Here is a 19194-nt window from a genome sequence, read left to right as displayed (position 1 = left end):
GGTGCACATGTAATTGTTCGCTTAGAGGATAGGACAAACCCAGCGGACCACTTAATGAAATAGCGAGTGAATATAAATGAGTTTTTGGGGACAGGAAAGTGCTCCAGACTTGACCTGATTCTGCTTCAGTCTGCTAGATCCCTGCATCTCAAATCTCCGAGCTTTAATAATGATAGTAGCACCTGATACCTGATACTGTCAGCGGCTCAAGTGTCACTACGATTTTGTTGCCCTTATAGCAAATGTGTTACATTGAATTTAATCTTTTCCGTTTCAGTGACAGTTTGTCAATAAATTAAATATTTGAATTAACACAACTTGAAACTGATGTGTCTTACAAAAGTATTAATTATCCACATTGTAATGCATCTGAAAAATGCATTTTTCATTATAATGGTAATTATAAAACCACAATACTTATCTATTAATGCAACAATAGCATTTAAAATGGTCAAACACTGATGTACTTGTTGATCACATGCTGTGATGCATCATTCTCTTTAAATGTTAAACAATAAATGTGCACTAAAAAGTATTATAATGTATTATTGTGCAATATAAATGATCAGACTGTATTAACTCTGGTTACAACTATATAAAAAGAACATTTAGTTGATTATAATGTGCATTAAAGGCATTATATTAATGCATTACCTATACACACAGACACTTCAATTAGCGTTACCAATTTTTCAAATAATTTTCTGCAAGGATCTATGTTTACCCAGAACATGCTTATTAATAAAAACAGGCTACTTGCGCTCTTTTATTGCAGACCACGCTGCTTTGACTCGGAATGGCATGAACTAATGACACCAACGTAATATTTATTCACAATATCTCTTGTGTGTGACTTCACCATAGCAACCACTACAAGTTCACGCATTTGAGAAAATAAAATTTTTTTTTTTTTTTTTTTACTATAACAGCACTATAACAGGCTATTCAATATGATATGTTCACATCGTGTGTGAATGATAGTCTATGGTTTTGTTTGTATAATTCATTCAGAAACCTATATCTACAACTCTTCACCTTACATGTAGACCACTGAGTAGATGTGTTTATGTGAATTTAAAGAATTAGATGTATGTATTTGAAAAAAAAAAAAAAAAAAAAATTGAGGTCTTTTTTCATGCCTTTTTGTGGTTGAGCATTTTGCTTTTAAGCTACTTTAAATTCACTCAAATAATTGGAAATGACAATGACAATGGCAAAGCATTACAAGTCCCAGGTGAGTTCCAAACAGATGGCAAAAAGAGACCTTTTACAATTGACTCTCATTTGCATCACACTCGTTTTGTTTTGAAAAAGAGAACTCAGAGGAGACAAAAAACATGCAGAAAATATCCAGCTGTGACTGTGAGCAGCAATTCTAGAACACCATCTGCACAGGAACTGACCTTTTACACAATGTGAACAACTCACGATTGAAGCCTTTATTTACACTTGTACACGTACGCGTAAACAACATGCACAACGGGCGCATACAGATAACCTGTCACTCATATTTTTTATTTGGCTCTGTTTTCCGCACTCGTTTTTGCCACCTGTTCCCAAGGGACATTGTCTCTCATGATGATATTATTGGGATAATTGTATGCCTGGACCTTTATCATCATTTTTTGATCATATATTATAGACATTGATGTGAATCACTGACAGTGCTTCTTTTTTTGTTCATTAAAAAAAATTAAAAAATAATTCCCAACCCTTATGCTGCTTTCTGCTGAAAACAAGACATACTGTACAACAACTCATAGTGATCACACCAACAAAAATACACAATAAAAGAACAACAAGTCCATACTATCATGCTATATCCCCATTCTGCCATACGATAGCTTTGTGTGTGATAATAGCATACAGGTTTGGAATGACATGAGAGTGAGTGAATAATGTAAGAATTTTTATTTTTGAATGAACCATTGCCAGTGTTGGCTAACTAAAACAATTAAAAAAAAAGTAATTGAAATGAAGCATAAATAAAATAAATATTAAATATTAGATGAAAAACTTAAATAAAATAAGTTTAAAGGGTTAGTTATAAAAAAAAAAAAAATTCTGACATCGTTTCCTCACCCTCATGTTGTTCCAAACCCATAAGACTTTCGTTCATCTTTGAAACACAAATGAAGAAATCTGAAATCTGTCCCTCCATTGACAGCTACACAACTACCACTTTGACGCTTCAAAAAGTTCATAAAGAGATCGTAAAACTAATCCATATGAATTGAGCAGTTTAGTCAAAATTTTCTGAAGAGACATGATCACTTTATATGATGAACAGATTTATTTTAGGCTTTTATTCACATGTCAACATTCATCAGCTCACACATATGTTGTGGTAAATGGAAGCTCAAGCATGTTCGCTTGATGTGTAAGGTTCTCCTGCAACAACCAATGAGGTTTGTTCTCGTGCGTCAAGCAGGTTCGGTTGAGGTGACTATTTCTTTAAGGCAGTATCCTTTCACAATCCATTTTCATACTGCTACACCACTGTGAACTTTAATAACCATTATGGTTTTCTCTCCCTTTCTGTATTTCTCTTTCAGATGTGCAGCATATTAAACGAAGGGACATTGTTCTGAAGAGGGAGCTTGGCGAGGGAGCTTTTGGGAAGGTGTTTCTGGCTGAATGTTACAACCTCAGCCCCACCAAAGATAAGATGCTGGTGGCTGTGAAGGTGAGGCATGATTTTGCAGTTAAAAGCACCTTCTTCTGGCTTTTCTTTGCTCTGACTTCTCTAAGAATAGATGCACTTCTCCTGTGCACTATATTCCATTACCAGGAGTGTGCATTATGAAAGTAAATGCACCTACCTGGCCTTATTGCGCACAATTCATCTAAAAAAAAAAAAAGTTTGTCTTTAAAATCTTTGATCAAAATGTAAAACTTTTTTCCTGAAACAGCTGTACGTTCAATTAGGTTTTGTCACACCCACTTTTGACAATCCAGATCTGTTCTCAATAGATAAAATCAAGCACCAGTAGATAAAATCAATCTTTTTCTTGTTTAATCTGAAACTAATAGTATTCAACTCTATATTTATTCAGTACATATCCATGTTCTGCACTTATGGAACCACTGTATATCCTGCACTTGCTGCTATTGCACTTCTGGTTAGACCTAAACTGCATTTCGTTGCCTTGTACCTGTACTTGTGTAATGACAATAAAGTTGAATCTAATCTAATCTAATCTAATAATTGTGAATGCCGTTTTTGTGTTCTTACTGGTTCGTACATAACCATTTAACTGTGCATAGTCAGGATCAGTGTTTAGGAAACTACTTTGCAGACTTACAAGTGACTCATTTAACCCCATATTTAACCCCATAAAGCCTACTGTATCACATTTGACTTTTCTATGGGTACATTTAAACGAGAACGATATACTAAAAACGTTTTTGCGTTCGCGTATTATTTATGCCAGGCCAGAAGTTGGCGATGTCACTTGTAAAAAGACACTACGCGACTATAGACCTTATGCGTCAGAGAAACGAGGGCGCCACCATCTTTAGAATATTGTCTTTGAACTTCCGTTTTTGCGGTCGCTCTGTATATTTCTATGGCATTGCTGTCCACGAGTAATTAGCTTTTGAAGTGGATTTAATTAATGTAAAGTTAACGAAAGTTAAGGATTGTAATGTTTAAAGCAGATGTCTTAACAAATGTCAGTAGACCGGGAAGATTTTAAAACGAGCCGTTCATTCATAAATACACAAGATCGCTGTGAAAATACAGACCGGAGGTCAAAAGACAACGAGCGCAGCGCTGAAAAGGGGCGGGGCTACATAAGGTCTATAGACTGAACATGTAATATGCATGTGTATGACATCACCGTTTTCACAAATTCAAGTTTGTGTCATTTACACGGTGACAATAAGGATATCGTTTTCAAAAACGTGCACTTTGAAACACGTTTTCAAAAATTCGCATTTTCAGGCCCCCAAAACGCCATTGTCTTCTAAAAACGTACATTTTACAAGACAATGGCGTGACGTGTAAATGGCCCCTAAGGCACCTTAATTGTCAACATGGTCAAAACCTGTTGTACACAGTCTAGTAAATTATTCTGTCATCTGATTGATAGTTTATGGCCTTTTAGTATAATTCTAGAAACGCCCCCCTTCAGGTCGTGGGTCATGTGTGTTTTTTTTTTGTGGTTTTTCTGTGAGAATAACCAAAAAAAATTTTGTGCAATATTTCAAGATGTACACTTACATGAGGCTTTCCAGGAACATGTACATCTCTCAATCATCATTTAATTGCACTGCAATTATTTTTTGCCTTTAAAAACTACAGAGTTTTGATCATAAAACTAAACATTAAATATAATTTGAATAAGACATTGTTGGGAGATATAGAGGGTCAAATTATATTTATATGCCTTTTATGCAAGTAGTCTGCTATGCTGTTATAAATATCTCATTGATTTGCATTATATTCATCTTACTTTTTGCCCGTATAAATATATTAAAAAAGTGATTTTTATTATTTTTTTTACAATTATTTCATATTTCAGGCTTTTATATTACAGGGTTAAAGTATTTTCAGAATAAATTAGATCACAGGTTCACTTGCAACAAGGATCGACAAGGTTTGTGTCAAGCACAATGTGTTTAAAATAAAAAACGAACCAGTTAATGAACTTAAATGCTTTATTTTAAGGACATTTTGTTTATTTCAAAACCATCTGAGAACTGGCCTAGAACGACTTAAAGCCAATAATATAATTTAACCACTGGAAAGCACTCTCCACATCTGAACTTGCTCTTCTAATCCAATGTACTGCCTCACCAGAGCCCACTGATACTGTTACATCATAAAGATAACTGAAGATACTGTGAAAATGCTTCAGTATCATGGGGATATCTTATGAACCCGGGGCTGTCAGGCCAGTATCCCCAGTAGAACGCTGCGACAGAAAGACAGCACGGGAGGACTGTGTTGAGTGCATGATGCTAACACATCCCCTGACAGAATGAGTGCTTCACCATCTGCGTCTTATATACGCCATTCTCTGTCGATGTCTCCCTCTGCTTGTGTCAGAGAGATCAGGGGAATTCTGTAATTAAAATCAAATTGCATCATGTGCTGCTCAGGCAAGTTACCATTTAATTGCTAGGAGCAGGACTCACAATGAAAAGGCTTGTAGCGATTTGGAGGGCCTAGAATTTTTTATTATTTTTTTTGTCATGGGTTAATGAAAATGCAAATAATATCCAGCAAAATAAGACATTAGATTGTGATATATTTTTCTGTTTGTGTTAATATTTTATTTGAAATGTAAATTGTTCATTCCCCAATGACCTTAGCCCTTAAGGCTGTGACACACCAAGCTAACGTCAAAGAACTAGCGTCGACAAAGCCGACTTTGCTGCATTTGGGCTAAAAATCTGCTCTTAGCATGTGCGTTCTGCACCTGTGTGTAAGGAAATAACTGTATATATCAGCAGGTATCAATGGTCTATATTACTAAAACTAGCCTGACAGCGATGGCCCCTGTGGACGACCGTCGGCTTGGTGTGTCATGGCCCTTAAACATGACACTGTTATGCCAAGTTGTGTCCCTGAACCACTTTTGTTTTGAGAAGTCATGCTATGGCCTTTTGTTGTACATTTTCATCTCATTTCAGTTCATGGCAGACATCCTGAAATGCAATTAGGCATATTAGTCTAACCTTCGTCTCATTTCTCCTTGGCTAGAGGACAACTTGAGTAAAACGCGGCATCCAGCTCTCCCTCGATGCATTCTTGTCTTTACATCTCCTACAGTAAAAACACTTTCTATCTCTCAGACTCTCAAAGATCCAACCTTGACTGCCAGAAAAGACTTTCAACGGGAGGCTGAGCTTCTCACCAACCTGCAGCACGAACACATTGTGATGTTCTACGGCGTGTGTGTGGATGGCGACCCTCTCATCATGGTGTTTGAATACATGAAGCATGGAGACCTCAATAAGTTTCTGAGGTAGTTATTTTTCATGTTATATAAAGAACAATGAATGCTAAAGAACTAAGCTTTGTCTGAAAACTCAGATGACCTACCAGGTTAGCTTTTAATGGGAATTATACACCCTAGGTTCATTAGAAAAACATGCCTCTAAGCTCTACCTAAATTTTTTACACTCCAAAAGTATACCTACACATACAATTCACTGTAGTTTCCAGCTCAAATGAACATTAGAGGTAGTAAAATGCCAACAACTTTTATTCTTTTTCACTCAAATTATGATTACAGGGACAGATTATAATTTCAAGACTTATTTTTGCGCGGTTCCTTGCACAATACTAGGTTATGATCTTAAAATGCTTTTACCATAGCTAATGATTTGTAAACTAATACATTTTGATGTTTGCATCACATAACCATTTTCAGATGTTGTGAAACATGCAAGAAGTGACATACAGTAATATCATTTTGCAGAAATGCCGCCACATGCACTCATTTTCAATGACCCTAGGTTGGAATTATAGGTGCACTCTCTAAGCAAAGGCTGTCTGAAATTGTAATTAGTACAATTATTTTAGCTCTATTTTAGCTATGTTGGATTATCACATGTATCCTCAATGAATCATCTAATTTCATCATGCGCAGCAACAAGCAATGAAAAATTCCATTTAATATGGTGGATGGAGCCAATCCAGAGGGACATTTTATTGCTCAGGTTGCACATGAGACTTAATTGAGTTCGGTTATCGTCTCATATTTCTCTTAAAATCTTTTTCAAGTATTAGGCACATAAGGTTGATAATCATTAAATTATGCAGTTTAATTTCGATTGCAATGCAGTTTATGTAGACAGCTGCCTGTGCAGGCATTCGATATTGAAACAGCTCACTAGGTTTTGAAACACAAAATTCTTAAGATTCAAAATAGCAGTTTAGGATTGAAGTTCATTGCATGCACGTCGCATGGACTGAGGCCATGCGAATTGTAATTTGCAGGGGAGATCTGTGAAAATATAAAGGCAGACAGAGTTCTGGAGTGAGATGATTGTCTTGTGGGAGCAAAGAGATGGGTGATGATAATAAATTAGTCTTTTGTGTAGTGAGAATTTTTTCTTACACTTATGCAGATGGCCGGACTAGCATTTCAAGGAAAAAAAAAAATGATGAAATTCTTTTCTGAAAAGCTGCAATGATAGAAGTCTGGTTGATTTTCATGGACACTAAAAAGATTTTGGCAGCAGACTCCAGGCTTAATGCGGATGATATGCGTGTTGAATTAAAAATATTTAGCGAGAACTTCATGTAAAGCATACTAGAAAAGTCAGTGTATATAATTTGGGGAACATTGCACAACAGTGTACTGCCTAGTTTTTTAGCAGCTTTGGTTCGGAAAGTTTTTCTTCCTCCATTCATTCTCTCCATAAACATTTCAAAAATATTCTCCAGGAATACGTTTTAATGTAACCAACAAATACTGAGTTGAATCCCAACTTGTGATTCAGCTTAGAGTTGGTTGTTTGGTTCATGACTCCCGAGCTTTGATTAGAATAAAGAAGGTAACACTATTTCGATGGTTCACTTTAGACATTTTACTAACTATAAGTAACTTTGCAACTACCTCTCATTAGAGTATTAGTGGACCGTCTGCTTAATATCTGATCAAACTTATTTTGATGCTTCCCCAACAGACATTCTACTGACTATACTTTGCAACAATATGTCAACTTATTTACAGTCTACTAACTGTTGACTAATACTCTAATGAGAGTTGACAGAGTAGTTGTAGAGTTAGTTGGAGTTAAGTAGTAGAATGTCTAAGTGGACCATTGAAATAAAAAGTAAGTAACCTAAAAAAGTATTTGAAATGGTAAAGACTATGTATGTAATTGAATCATAAAGGATGATACAATATAAAACTAATGACTAAGTTGTTGATTCTACACTACCATTCAAAAGTTTGGGATCAGTGTGATTTTATTTTATTTTATAAATACTACGTTGATACTAAAAAATATGAATAAATGCTGTTCAAAAGAAAATATTCTAAAAAATAATATATCATGGTTTCCACAAAAATATCAAGCAGTATTTTTCAGCATATTAGAATGATTTCTGAAGGATCATGTGACACTGAAGAGTGGAGTAATGATGCTGAAAATTCAGCTTTGCATCACAGGAATAAATTACACTTTGCAATATATTAAAAAAGAAAACAGTTAAATACTGTATTTCAAAATCTTACAGATTTGACTGTTTTGATCAAATAAATACTGCCTTTGTGAGTATGATAAACATCTTTTAAAAATTACTTGAATGGTAGTGTATTTATTGCACAATATTCAAATACTGTATATACACAACATAGATACTTGTTGTTGTTTTTTTTAGTGTAGGCAGTCGCTGATGAGCACTTTTGGTGGGATTCCCATTTCCAGGGTAACACCAAACTCTCTGTTTGGCAAATCTCTCTTCAGGATTATGGGTATTGTAGTTCACTGGGAATTTGGCAAAATAAAAAATCCAAAATGATGTTAAAATCACTCTGACTTAGGCGGCTTAATCACCTCTTTAGAAATCAAATATTTTTAAATGTTGTTAAAAATCAAGTTCTTTATTGAGAAAATGAATAGGATTCTTTCTTTCTTTTCCGGAACCAGACTGTTGCATTCTAAAAAAGAGCTCTCACTTGGATTGTTAGCACTCTGATTGTTAGTTCTTCAGACATACAGTTGAAGAGCTCCCTGCTGAAGAGGCACTGACCAGAAGAGAAGCACAAATTACAGTCGAGCCCTTTTCAACATCCACCTTATGCAAATGCTGCTGCAATCAGACAAAAATCATTTTCCCTGAGTGAAGAGAAAAATCGAAAAAGTTAACTGAATAGGTGATTTTATTTCTCCACAGTTGAAGTCAAAGCACATCTTTCTTTGCCTTGACTTACTCACTTCAAATCAGACAGCTTTACAGGATTAAAGGATTAGAGGGGGAATTATTTTATGGAGCAATAAGGCGGTGCGTTTGAACATTTCGACCCTTTGCCCTTTTACATTGATCCATAATCAATTTTCCCTGCTCGGATCCTAAATGTAAGTAATTGCAAAAACCTGGACGTAGCTCAGCACTGAAGGACAATTACTGCCAAGACTAACAAGTGTAACCAACATGACTTTCACCCCACATTTCAGAGCCCATGGTCCAGACGCCATGATCCTCGTGGACGGCCAACCGATGCAGTCGAACGGGGAACTTGGTCTCTCGCAGATGCTTCATATCGGTTCACAGATAGCGGCAGGCATGGTCTACCTGTCCTCTCAGCATTTTGTGCACCGCGACCTGGCCACCCGCAACTGCCTCGTGGGTAACGGCCTGCTTGTGAAAATTGGAGACTTCGGGATGTCCAGAGACATATACAGCTCTGATTACTATCGAGTAAGTATCACTACAGTTTAATTACATTTTAATGTTTGCTGACAAAAACTTCATTGCAAGTCCATTTCTGGACTTAAAGTCCACACTTCTGGACCAAAAGTATAGGAATGTCCTGGGTTCTGAATGATCTCTATATTGCCACCGGAAAGAATTAATTAAGTTAAAAACAAAAACTATGGTCACAATAAGGCACCTTCAAATTAAGTAAAATCCATGTACTTGAAAAAACGCTTTTTGTTAAAACACTTACATAGGGATAGACGCACAAAAAATGCACATTGAAAATTCCATCATTTACTTACCCTGATGTCATTTACAGTACAAGCCTGTATGACTTTCTTGACTATTTTGAAAAAATGTCTGTCTCTCAAAGTAACATTGGACCCCATTGACTTTCATTGTATTGACAAAATTAGCAAAAGCATTCTTGCTTTACACGAGTGGAAATATTGTAGCATAACTTTGAAAAGAAAAGCAATTAGTCTCACTTTAACATATGTTTACGTTTTGTATATTTTAATGTTTATTGCATTACCTGATAACTTCCATTGTAAGTGTCAAGACTGTAATCATAATTTTTGCTTTTGCTTTTTTTTTCTATTGATGGATTAGTTTAAATTAGTTTCTGTGGTAACATTAACATTATGACAAGATGCTGTTTATAGAAATTAAACTGAGGCCAGTTGCATAAATCGCTAAGAATAGTCTTACATCTTAGTCATCAAATTTTTTCTTCAAGACTGTTACATAAAAACGTATAATGGTTTAATTTAATACCGAAAAGTAAGACTGACTGCACCTTGACTAACTGCTATGGTTATGCATAAACATCCTGGACAGAACATTTTAAGTCTTTGGTAAAATGATGTTCCATTTACAATCCCATCAATAAAAAGCACAAATGAGGGAAGATCATTTTTGGAATACCAATAACTATCTATTAGATCTAGTTAAACGCAAGGACAACAAAATCTCGGAGAGATTGGACTGTGGAGAGTCTTTGCATTCAAGCCGGTCGTAAGCTGAAGGTCTCACGGAGGCCAGAAACATCTTTATCAGCCGCACATGCGCACACTTATGCACAGTCTGCAATATTGACAAAGCAGAGGGATTATGAAATTATTACCGCATTGGACACGTTCACTGTGTCAAGTGATTATAAATAGCGGATCCTGCCAAGCACGTAATCCACACATGGCGAGTCATATTGACGTTTGTTGTCCTCTGGGGCGCTCGAGCGTCTGGCCACAGGAACGGAGCATGACTGGAAGAGAGATTGAGGTACTTTCATCAGTGACCAATTCAACCGCCTTCGTCAAGATGTTATAAGTGGCACATCGACTTCCTGCCACCTAATGGCTTGCCGAGTATCTTTTTGCATGAGATGTTTTTGATAACTCTGTTTAGAGCCGCTGATGGTTGTAAACAGATTCAGGGAAAATGACAGCACAGACTCGATCCCGTGAATAAGCTGCAGATTGTCAATGATTGTGTCTTCACCACAAATAACTGATGACACACAATAAACAAGTGACATGGACAAGTCACCCTGTCACTTGTTTTTTTTTGTTTTTTTTTGTTTTATATAAACTAATGTCAGTTTCATCACTTTCAATAGCCCGTATTTTCTTTATGAATTCTAATATCTGTTTCTACTAGATATTTAGCCAAGTGTTTTAAATGGTTGGAGAAATCTGTTATCAGTCATGGATGCATGAGTCTGCTTCCCCTGATACTAAGTATAACATTGTAAATACCCAGAGACTAGCTCTAGCTGGGCTGTAATCCATTCTCCAGCATGCTTCTTTGCTCTTCATACCCATAATCCAATCTAGCCCTCTACCACTGAGCCACAGACTAGCCAGTAATCCAGTTTATAAACTACCAAAATAAAGATAAAAACATGTTGCCTTCTTCCTGAAACCCACTCCATGCTGACAGAATGGAAATATGGTCAATCAGCAGAGAGAATTTTTTTTCAGTCGTTTATTTCCTATTGGGCTTATCAATTTTTTACCATGACAGGCTAATTGCTCTAGTCTCAACCACAAAGCCCAAGGTGATACAGTGGATTGTGGTTTGAATGATTGCTTAACCAATTTTAGTTGCTCATCTTAATGAGGGATTTGAAAGTAATTGTGCATTATTTAAGAATCAGGACGTGTGCGTGTCTCCTTGTAAGTCTGTTATTAAGATCATAGCACCTTTTTTTTTTCCTCATAGAACATAGCACAACTTTGTTGTACTGAGGTACATTTTGCTGTACATTTTTTCAAATTTAACTCTGAATGGCAAACAACCGTGCAAGACATTAGCCGCGTTTCCATTACAGATTTGCGCAAACCTTTTGCAATATTTTCTAAATGTCGATAAAAAACTATTGCGAAATGACAGCGTTTCCATTAACCGGTGTTATGCAACTGAAACGTATTTTTATCTCGCGTGATAAGTCGTTCCAATAATTATGGCAACGGATGTTGGCAGGTTTGTATATCCCAGCCACCGCACCATTATTTTTAAGCGAAGGAGACATAGGCATGTTATCCAAGCATTAATAGCAAGGAAAGTATGAAGTGTTTCTGCTTCAAGGTCTTTGATTGTGGCATTTCCTTGTGGTTTAGAATCCAGTATTCCCGTAATTCTTTGGTATTTTATGAGATTAATAAAGAACCCTGTCTCGTATTCCATCCAAACATACCGTGCCATACAGTATATGTGTGGTGACTTGTAAATGTGCAAAAACTGTTTCCATCGCAGTTTTGCGAAATATTCATTTTTCGAATTGCCTGAAAAACCACCTCATGCGAGGGTAAAAACTTTTTTTGCGATATGTGGGAGTTTTTGCAAAATGTACTTGTTTCCATTGGGCGTATTTTCAATTCGCAATTTCAATTTGCGCAATTTGAAGGGTAATGGAAATGCGACTACTGTCTATTTTTAGAGGTCTTTGTAGATAAAACTTGCTGATTACAAGGGTTGACCGAACATATTGATGTTTTTAATTAGCCTCGCTTTCAGATGTACAGTATTTCTTAGTAAAACACAAAAGTGATGCTTTCACTGCAGGGTACTGCAATTAACTGGCATGAGAAGAATCTGTATAAAACAGCTTTTTATTTCACTACATCACTAGTTTGCTGAATTTTCTTTAAAGAGAACATATCAGAGCTTAAATGACAAATAGAGCAATGATTACTCATTAAGGCACTCCATTGGATTTCTGTAACAGGGCATTCTTTATACAGTGTATTGTAAATTAATTGAATACAGTATGTATTGCATGTCTGTCATCTTTTTGTTCTTTGACACACAACCACTCCCAGATACAGTACAAAAGTGTGATTTCACGTGTCATTGCTTTATGACGTCACTACACAATTCATAACGTGACGCTTGTTGCAGAGTAACTATTTGAAGACCTTTTTTTTTGGTTGATTACCCTCTTGAGTTACCAGTTTGAGATGTTACCGCATTAAGAACTTCCAGAAACTTCCTGTTCACCCCATCGTTTTGCATCCTCTCCTGACTAGCACTTGCAATAAGAGCAAGAGCAAAAATACAAATAAACTGACTCAGACCTTTACAGAGCACAGGCTGCAAGGATTCCGATAAGATATTGACTATATGCAGTGGACAGTAGTCACAGGAACCTTCTTGGCTAATTTCTAATGTGGCGGTAGACATTCATTTGTCTGCTCTCTGCCAGCCGGAAGTAAGATCAATGTAACGGCAAACAACAGAGGGAATAGTAATTACAAAGAGAACTTCACGCTGAGCTGGAAGGGCTCCAGCAATACCCAGCAGTCTTCACAGGCATTTCATGCCGGCACAACGTGATGAATGTAGTGGAATTGACATGAATAAGAAATAGATTTGACAATAAGCCATATTAAGTGGAAGCTGAGTGCATGCACAATTAATGCATTATTGTTTAGTCAATTTGGCTCAACTAGCGGAGGACTTGAACAAGGACATGAGATCATTATTAAAGCTAATAATATCAATATATTATTTGCTTTAAAAATACTAAGGATTTGTTCTGTTTATTTGTTACACTCTCACATAGAAAAGTGTTACAGAGTGGGTCGGGATAATCGATAAGCTGTTTTGTATTGTTTAAGTCTTATTCTGTTACAAACTGTAAGAGTTCCACATGAGCAGTGAAGAAGACTTTCTGTCTGTTGCTTTCGTTAAGGACCAGATGGTCCTTAGATGGTCCTCAGATGGACTGTCAACTATGGCTGCAGTAAAAGTAAGCGATTTACATTTACATTTACATTTAATCATTTAGCAGACACTTTTACCCAAAGTGACTTAAAACTGAGGAGAACAATAGAAGCTATCAAACCAACAATAGGGCAACAATATGCAAGTGCTGTGACTAGTCCCAGTTAGTCTATCACAGTACACATAGCAAGGTGTTTTTTTTATATAAAGATTTAGAATAGTAAATATTAGTATTAATGGGTCAAGTGATTTTGCTTGCTGCACCATTAAAAAATTGGAATCAACACCCAAACAGACTTTTGTGAGTATTTGTTAGATGTCTGGTGTGTGTATGTGTATGTGTTTCTGTGTTGAAACCAATATTGTGTTTGTACATAGTCTTGGCTGTGTAAATCGGGTTACGATCAGGTAAGACCTTTTGGACCCGCGTTAATACTGGAAAAATTTTCCAGTTCTGGAGAGGCGTTAGAGAGCGGGAATGCCTAAAAACTTGCTTTGTTTCTGCTCGATACATAAGTAACATTGGTTTTGCTGTTTCATAGAACCAAGATATGCTACTGTAAGCTGGTGTTTGTTCTTAAATCAAAGCTGATTCATCCACACGAGCTGTCTGATGTGCCAGCTGTTTGTCTGTGCTTGTGCAATGAAGTGAGGGGTGTGTTTCTTTTGGGTAAGGGTTTGTTTGTTTTGGGTGTCGATTCCAAAAATCAACAGTGTTTCTCAGAAATCGCTTACTGCATCTTTAACCCCCTAAGACCAGCTCCCTAGTGGTGAGAACTCCAATATAGGCACAATACAGATAAACATGTTTTGCAATCATAAAAAGTTAGGACACAAAGTCTTCTGTCACTTCCAAATAAATGTTGTTTGGGGTTTGGGTTTTGAACACTGAATTTGCTACATTTAGTCTTGACTATATTTGTACCAAGTTTAGTTACATTTTTGCCAACCAATTTGATAGATTTTTGAGCACAACCTCATCTTTCCAAGTGACATTTGGTAAGATTTGGCTCATAAAAATATAAAGTGTGTCAAAAGTTAAAGCTAAATGTGTACTAAATTTTGAAGTATGAACAAAGTAAAAAAAAAAACTATATTTACATGCACCTCCGTTTAAAAGTTTGGGGTCGGTAAGATATTTGATTATCTTTGAAAGAAGTAACTTAAGTCTGAGTTAAGACTGCTTAAAACTGAGTTGCCACTCAAGAAACATTTCTTATTATTATCAATGCTGAAAACAGTTGTGCTGTGCAATATTCTTGTGGAAACAGTGATATTTATTTTCCAGAATACTTGAATATAATGTTTCAAAGTAGAAATTTATGTAACAATGTAAAATGAATTGTCATTTTTGAGCAATTTAATGCATCCTTGCTGAATAAAAGTATTCATTTCAAACATCTTTTCGACCCCAAATTTTTTAATGGTAGTGTATATTTAGTGTTCAGTCTTGTACAGTAGGTGTATGTGCTCTATCAGTAGGGGCTGCGTAACATACACACACACAAAACAGTGTCTCTCCCCTACTCAACAGTGCATAATCTGCTTGAACTTACTGAAAATATACCGGTAATAAATAATTCGTCACAATGCGTTATTGTGACGTACATATGTACTGTATCTTGTTTTAGTTATTCAAAAGAGCTTTTCTTAACCAGTTAGAGCTAAAGTAGTAGGCTAAGCTGTTAGCTTGATTACATAGAAAGGGAAATGTCATCCATACCACGTAAGATGTGTGTGAGCAATGCTTGATGTGTAATCTGTCTTCTAGGTGGGAGGTCACACCATGCTGCCCATTCGCTGGATGCCTCCGGAGAGCATCATGTACAGGAAGTTCTCCACAGAGAGTGATGTGTGGAGCTTTGGAGTCATTATGTGGGAGATCTTCACCTATGGGAAACAGCCATGGTTTCAGTTATCCAATAATGAGGTAAATGTTCACATGGCGAAAAGGAGCCATTATTAGAACGTCAGTGTGACATAAAAATATGACATTTTTAGAATGTGAGTGTGATCTCTATTGGAGGGGTGTCATGTCATGCTGTCAGAGATCAGGTTAGCAGCTAACAGTACATCTAGCCATACAATCAGTCGTTTCCTGCTGGTATTGAGAATCCAACCTGTGACCTTTGGGTTACAAGTCAGACTCTCTAATCAGGCCACAACTGCCCAAAGTGGTGATTTGTTGCTGTCTCAATTGCATCATCATGTGCTCCTATTGGTTTTTGATTTGACTGTTATCGTAAGAGAGAAGCCGCACTGCATGACTTCTGACACTGGCAGAATTTCGTCTGAGGTAAAAGTTGATCGCAATGATCATTAATCAGTTGTTGGCGAACTTTAAACAAGCGATCAAAGACTTCACAAAAGGATTTACAAAATTGTCAAATCGTGGCTCAACAGTGTGAACCCGGCTTAACACTGAGGGCACGTTTACACAACAACAATATGCTTAAAACGGAGAAGTTTTTCCTTTGAGTTTTCCGCGTACAGATGACACCATTGTCAAAACGATTCCCATTCCCACGGATCCGCGAAAACGACTGAAAACCCTGTATTCTGCTGCCAAGCCATTAGATGACGATGAAACACTATAGACTGAACACGTAATACGTATGTGCATGATGTCATCGTCTTCAGAGATTAGCATGGAAACCCTTTTCAAAAACTTGCATTGAAACCCGTTTTCAAAAGTTTGCGGTTTCAGGCACCCAAAACGCTGTTGTCGTGTAAATGAACGGTCAAAACACATAAAAAGTTTTTCGTTTTTTGTTAAAAAAACGGTGTTGTGTAAACAGCACCTGAATCTATTGGGAGTTTATTGTGTGTGAATTATGGGAATGGTACAAACAAGGACTTTGTCTCAAAAATCTCACCATTGTTTCATTGAATTTTGCTATATCGGGCTGGGGTGCGTTTCCCAACTATGATCGCAACAAGTTCCATCGTTATCAGCATAGTTCAACGAGTCTGTGTTTACCGAAAACATAGTTCCAATGAACATTCGCAAAACAGCATCGCGAACGAAAGCTAGCTTTGGTTAGAAGTTTACCACAGTGGTAAGAGTTTCTTGCTTGCATGACATGCAGACTCAAATCCTTATCTTGAGCCAAATAAGCTAACTGACATCAGTACAATCTGTATCTTTTATATTAGAATACATGCACGTCATTTAGTTTGTCAAGAGATTTAAAGCATCGTTTTTGAACGACTTAAGAACGAGCCTATGACTGAATCTGGAAATAAAGCAAAATAACTGAGAAGTATGAGAAATAGTCCTCAGATGCCATGTCCGTAATTTATAGCAAAACATCTAGCATTAATTCGAAATCTCAAACAGATTCATTAAAAGAAGTTATTACCAATTTGAAACAATATGGGAAACAGTCGTGACTAGCTACTTGATTTCTTCAACGATGCATCGTACTATGGTAGTTAAGCAGCGAGTTGTCAGCCACCCCTGGTCGGGATGCTCAAACAACGAGTCACAGTGTCCAACATTACTTACATTTGACCCTGCATATGAAATAGCATAAACAAATTGCATGCATCACCTCTAAATCAATTCCAGACATTTGCTCATTTCTGCGTCTCTCTCTTTTGCAGGTCATTGAATGCATTACTCAAGGTCGGGTTCTAGACAGGCCTCGCCTGTGTCCTAAGGAGGTGTACGACCTCATGTTAGGCTGCTGGCAAAGAGAGCCGCAACAACGACTAAACATCAAAGACATTCAGAAAGTCCTTTACGCTCTGGGAAAAGCCACACCTGTCTACTTGGACATCCTTGGCTGAGACTGGTGCAACGCCTCTCACCAGAATCGAACACAATCCAGGAATAACCAAACGAGCCCTTTTCCCGCGTCGGCGCTCCACTGTAAAAACACCAACACGTCGGAGATGGACTTTAAGTGCCTGCAACACTTTTTTCAATACACTGGGTATACATAAAAAAAGTAAAAAATATTTAAAAACAAACTTTTACATTTTGTTTACTGGTACAGTATATAGTGTACAGAATTATTCTACAAAGACAGAAAAACGTTTCCTAAAAAGTGGTGGCGAAAGCAGAACGTTGCCTTTGATTGGCAGCACTGTGTTTGAGAAATGATTTTCAGTGTTTCATTTTATAAGCATATATCCACATATATGAATATATTTTTATTTATTTTGTTTCATTTCGAAGGTAAAGTATGGGTGCCTGTCATGTTTAGTGCTGTTGATATATTATCTTTTCAAGACGGCTGCTCTTTGGTTCTGCTCTGCTTTAACAGCTGGGATATTGTGAGGAAAGCCTTATTATGTTTTGATTATTTTCCCGCTGCTGCAGTCAGCATCTTTCTCCTTTATTTTTTTGTTCCTGCAACTTTGATTTGATGATCTCTAGCTCTTAAGCGGGCGACTTGGAACCTTTAGAACACTAAAGCGTTGATATATTTTCATCGTATCTGATTGTATATACTGTACATTTATATTCTCGTCAACCTGTTAACTTATTTTTATGTGTTTTGATTTCTTTTTTGACACAAGGGTTATTTTGTGACTTACTCTTCAGAAAGGGTCAGCCAGGAGAGAACATAAATATCACACAGTATCTTTAAATGAGCACTTGGCGGCTCATTATTAAAACAGGGTCTCTAATATTGTTTGAGGGAAAACACATCACGGTCTGTAACCATGCTGCCGTACTTTTTCTGATCACCAAAACTGAATGTGGTAAAACAAGAACTAAACTCGATGTCAAAGGTTCGATGTCACTGAGATCCTAAAAGGACACCTGTTTGAATTAATGTTTCGCAATCTTCATAGCATTTGATAAATGCCATCGCATCTAAAGTTAACGATTTCATGTTGTTGTCTGTAGCTAAACAGTTCTATGTTATTCCAGGGGCTGTTTCTCTGAGATGCTTGTCGATACGACACCAAATCTTGTTGACAGCAGGATTTCGATGTCAACGGATTCTCTTGCCTCTTTGCAGTACCACAGATATTTGCAAACGACATATTCAAATGTATGTTTAGATTAAGTATTAAATAAATATCAGAACCTTGTCAGATGAAGTCTTTTCTGTTCGTTGTGTTTAGGCAGTCCATTGTTTGTTCAAAGATTTGTGGCATAACCTAGTTTTGACTCTATCTGTCAAGAAATCCATTGTGACGCCTGGATATGCCTCATCTTCTGCTATTGAGGCAAAGGAGAGAGGAATTGGTTGTGGCCAATTGAGCATGGGGAAGTGGGAATAACAGCCTTGGTTGGTCCACACAACTGATTATCTGAGGGAAAAGCCTGTGGCTGCTAACGTATTTTAATGTGGCCATTTCTTTGAAAGATTTTAATAATTCCTTGTAATAAAACAGACATTTTAAAGTACGTAAATTGGGCAAATCATATCATGTATTCAGCAGTGCATTTAGTTTATTCATGTTGAAATTAAGGCCATTCGCAATGGCTGTCAGGCTTAACAGTTAATCACGATCCAACCATTAGATGTGAAATATGCTCGCATGTCTGAGATGGAAAAATTGTATGCTATAAATGTAATGTTGCAAGTTATGCAATTACCGCATTTCATTATACTTTATAT

The 19194-nt window shown here is 36.8% G+C and overlaps 1 protein-coding gene across 2 annotated transcripts in view; it reads left to right on the top strand.

The window, feature by feature from the left end:
* ntrk3b (neurotrophic tyrosine kinase, receptor, type 3b) overlaps positions 1–18656 on the top strand; it is a 131281-nt gene extending 112625 nt beyond the window's left edge. For both annotated transcript variants that reach the window (XM_084406053.1, XM_084406052.1), the window contains 5 exons: positions 2556–2686; positions 5803–5975; positions 9142–9385; positions 15384–15542; positions 17219–18656. In XM_084406053.1, the coding sequence (XP_084262179.1) occupies positions 2556–2686; positions 5803–5975; positions 9142–9385; positions 15384–15542; positions 17219–17404 (893 nt within the window). In that variant the 3' untranslated portion in view covers positions 17405–18656. The remainder of the gene's footprint in view (positions 1–2555; positions 2687–5802; positions 5976–9141; positions 9386–15383; positions 15543–17218) is intronic.
* Positions 18657–19194: the final 538 nt, after the last annotated feature.

Source organism: Rutilus rutilus, assembly GCF_951802725.1.
Source record: "Rutilus rutilus genome assembly, chromosome: 3".
Taxonomy (NCBI): Eukaryota; Metazoa; Chordata; class Actinopteri; order Cypriniformes; family Leuciscidae; genus Rutilus; species Rutilus rutilus.
The sequence above is the reverse complement of the archived record's forward strand: the minus strand, read 5'-3'. Positions and strand labels throughout refer to the sequence as shown.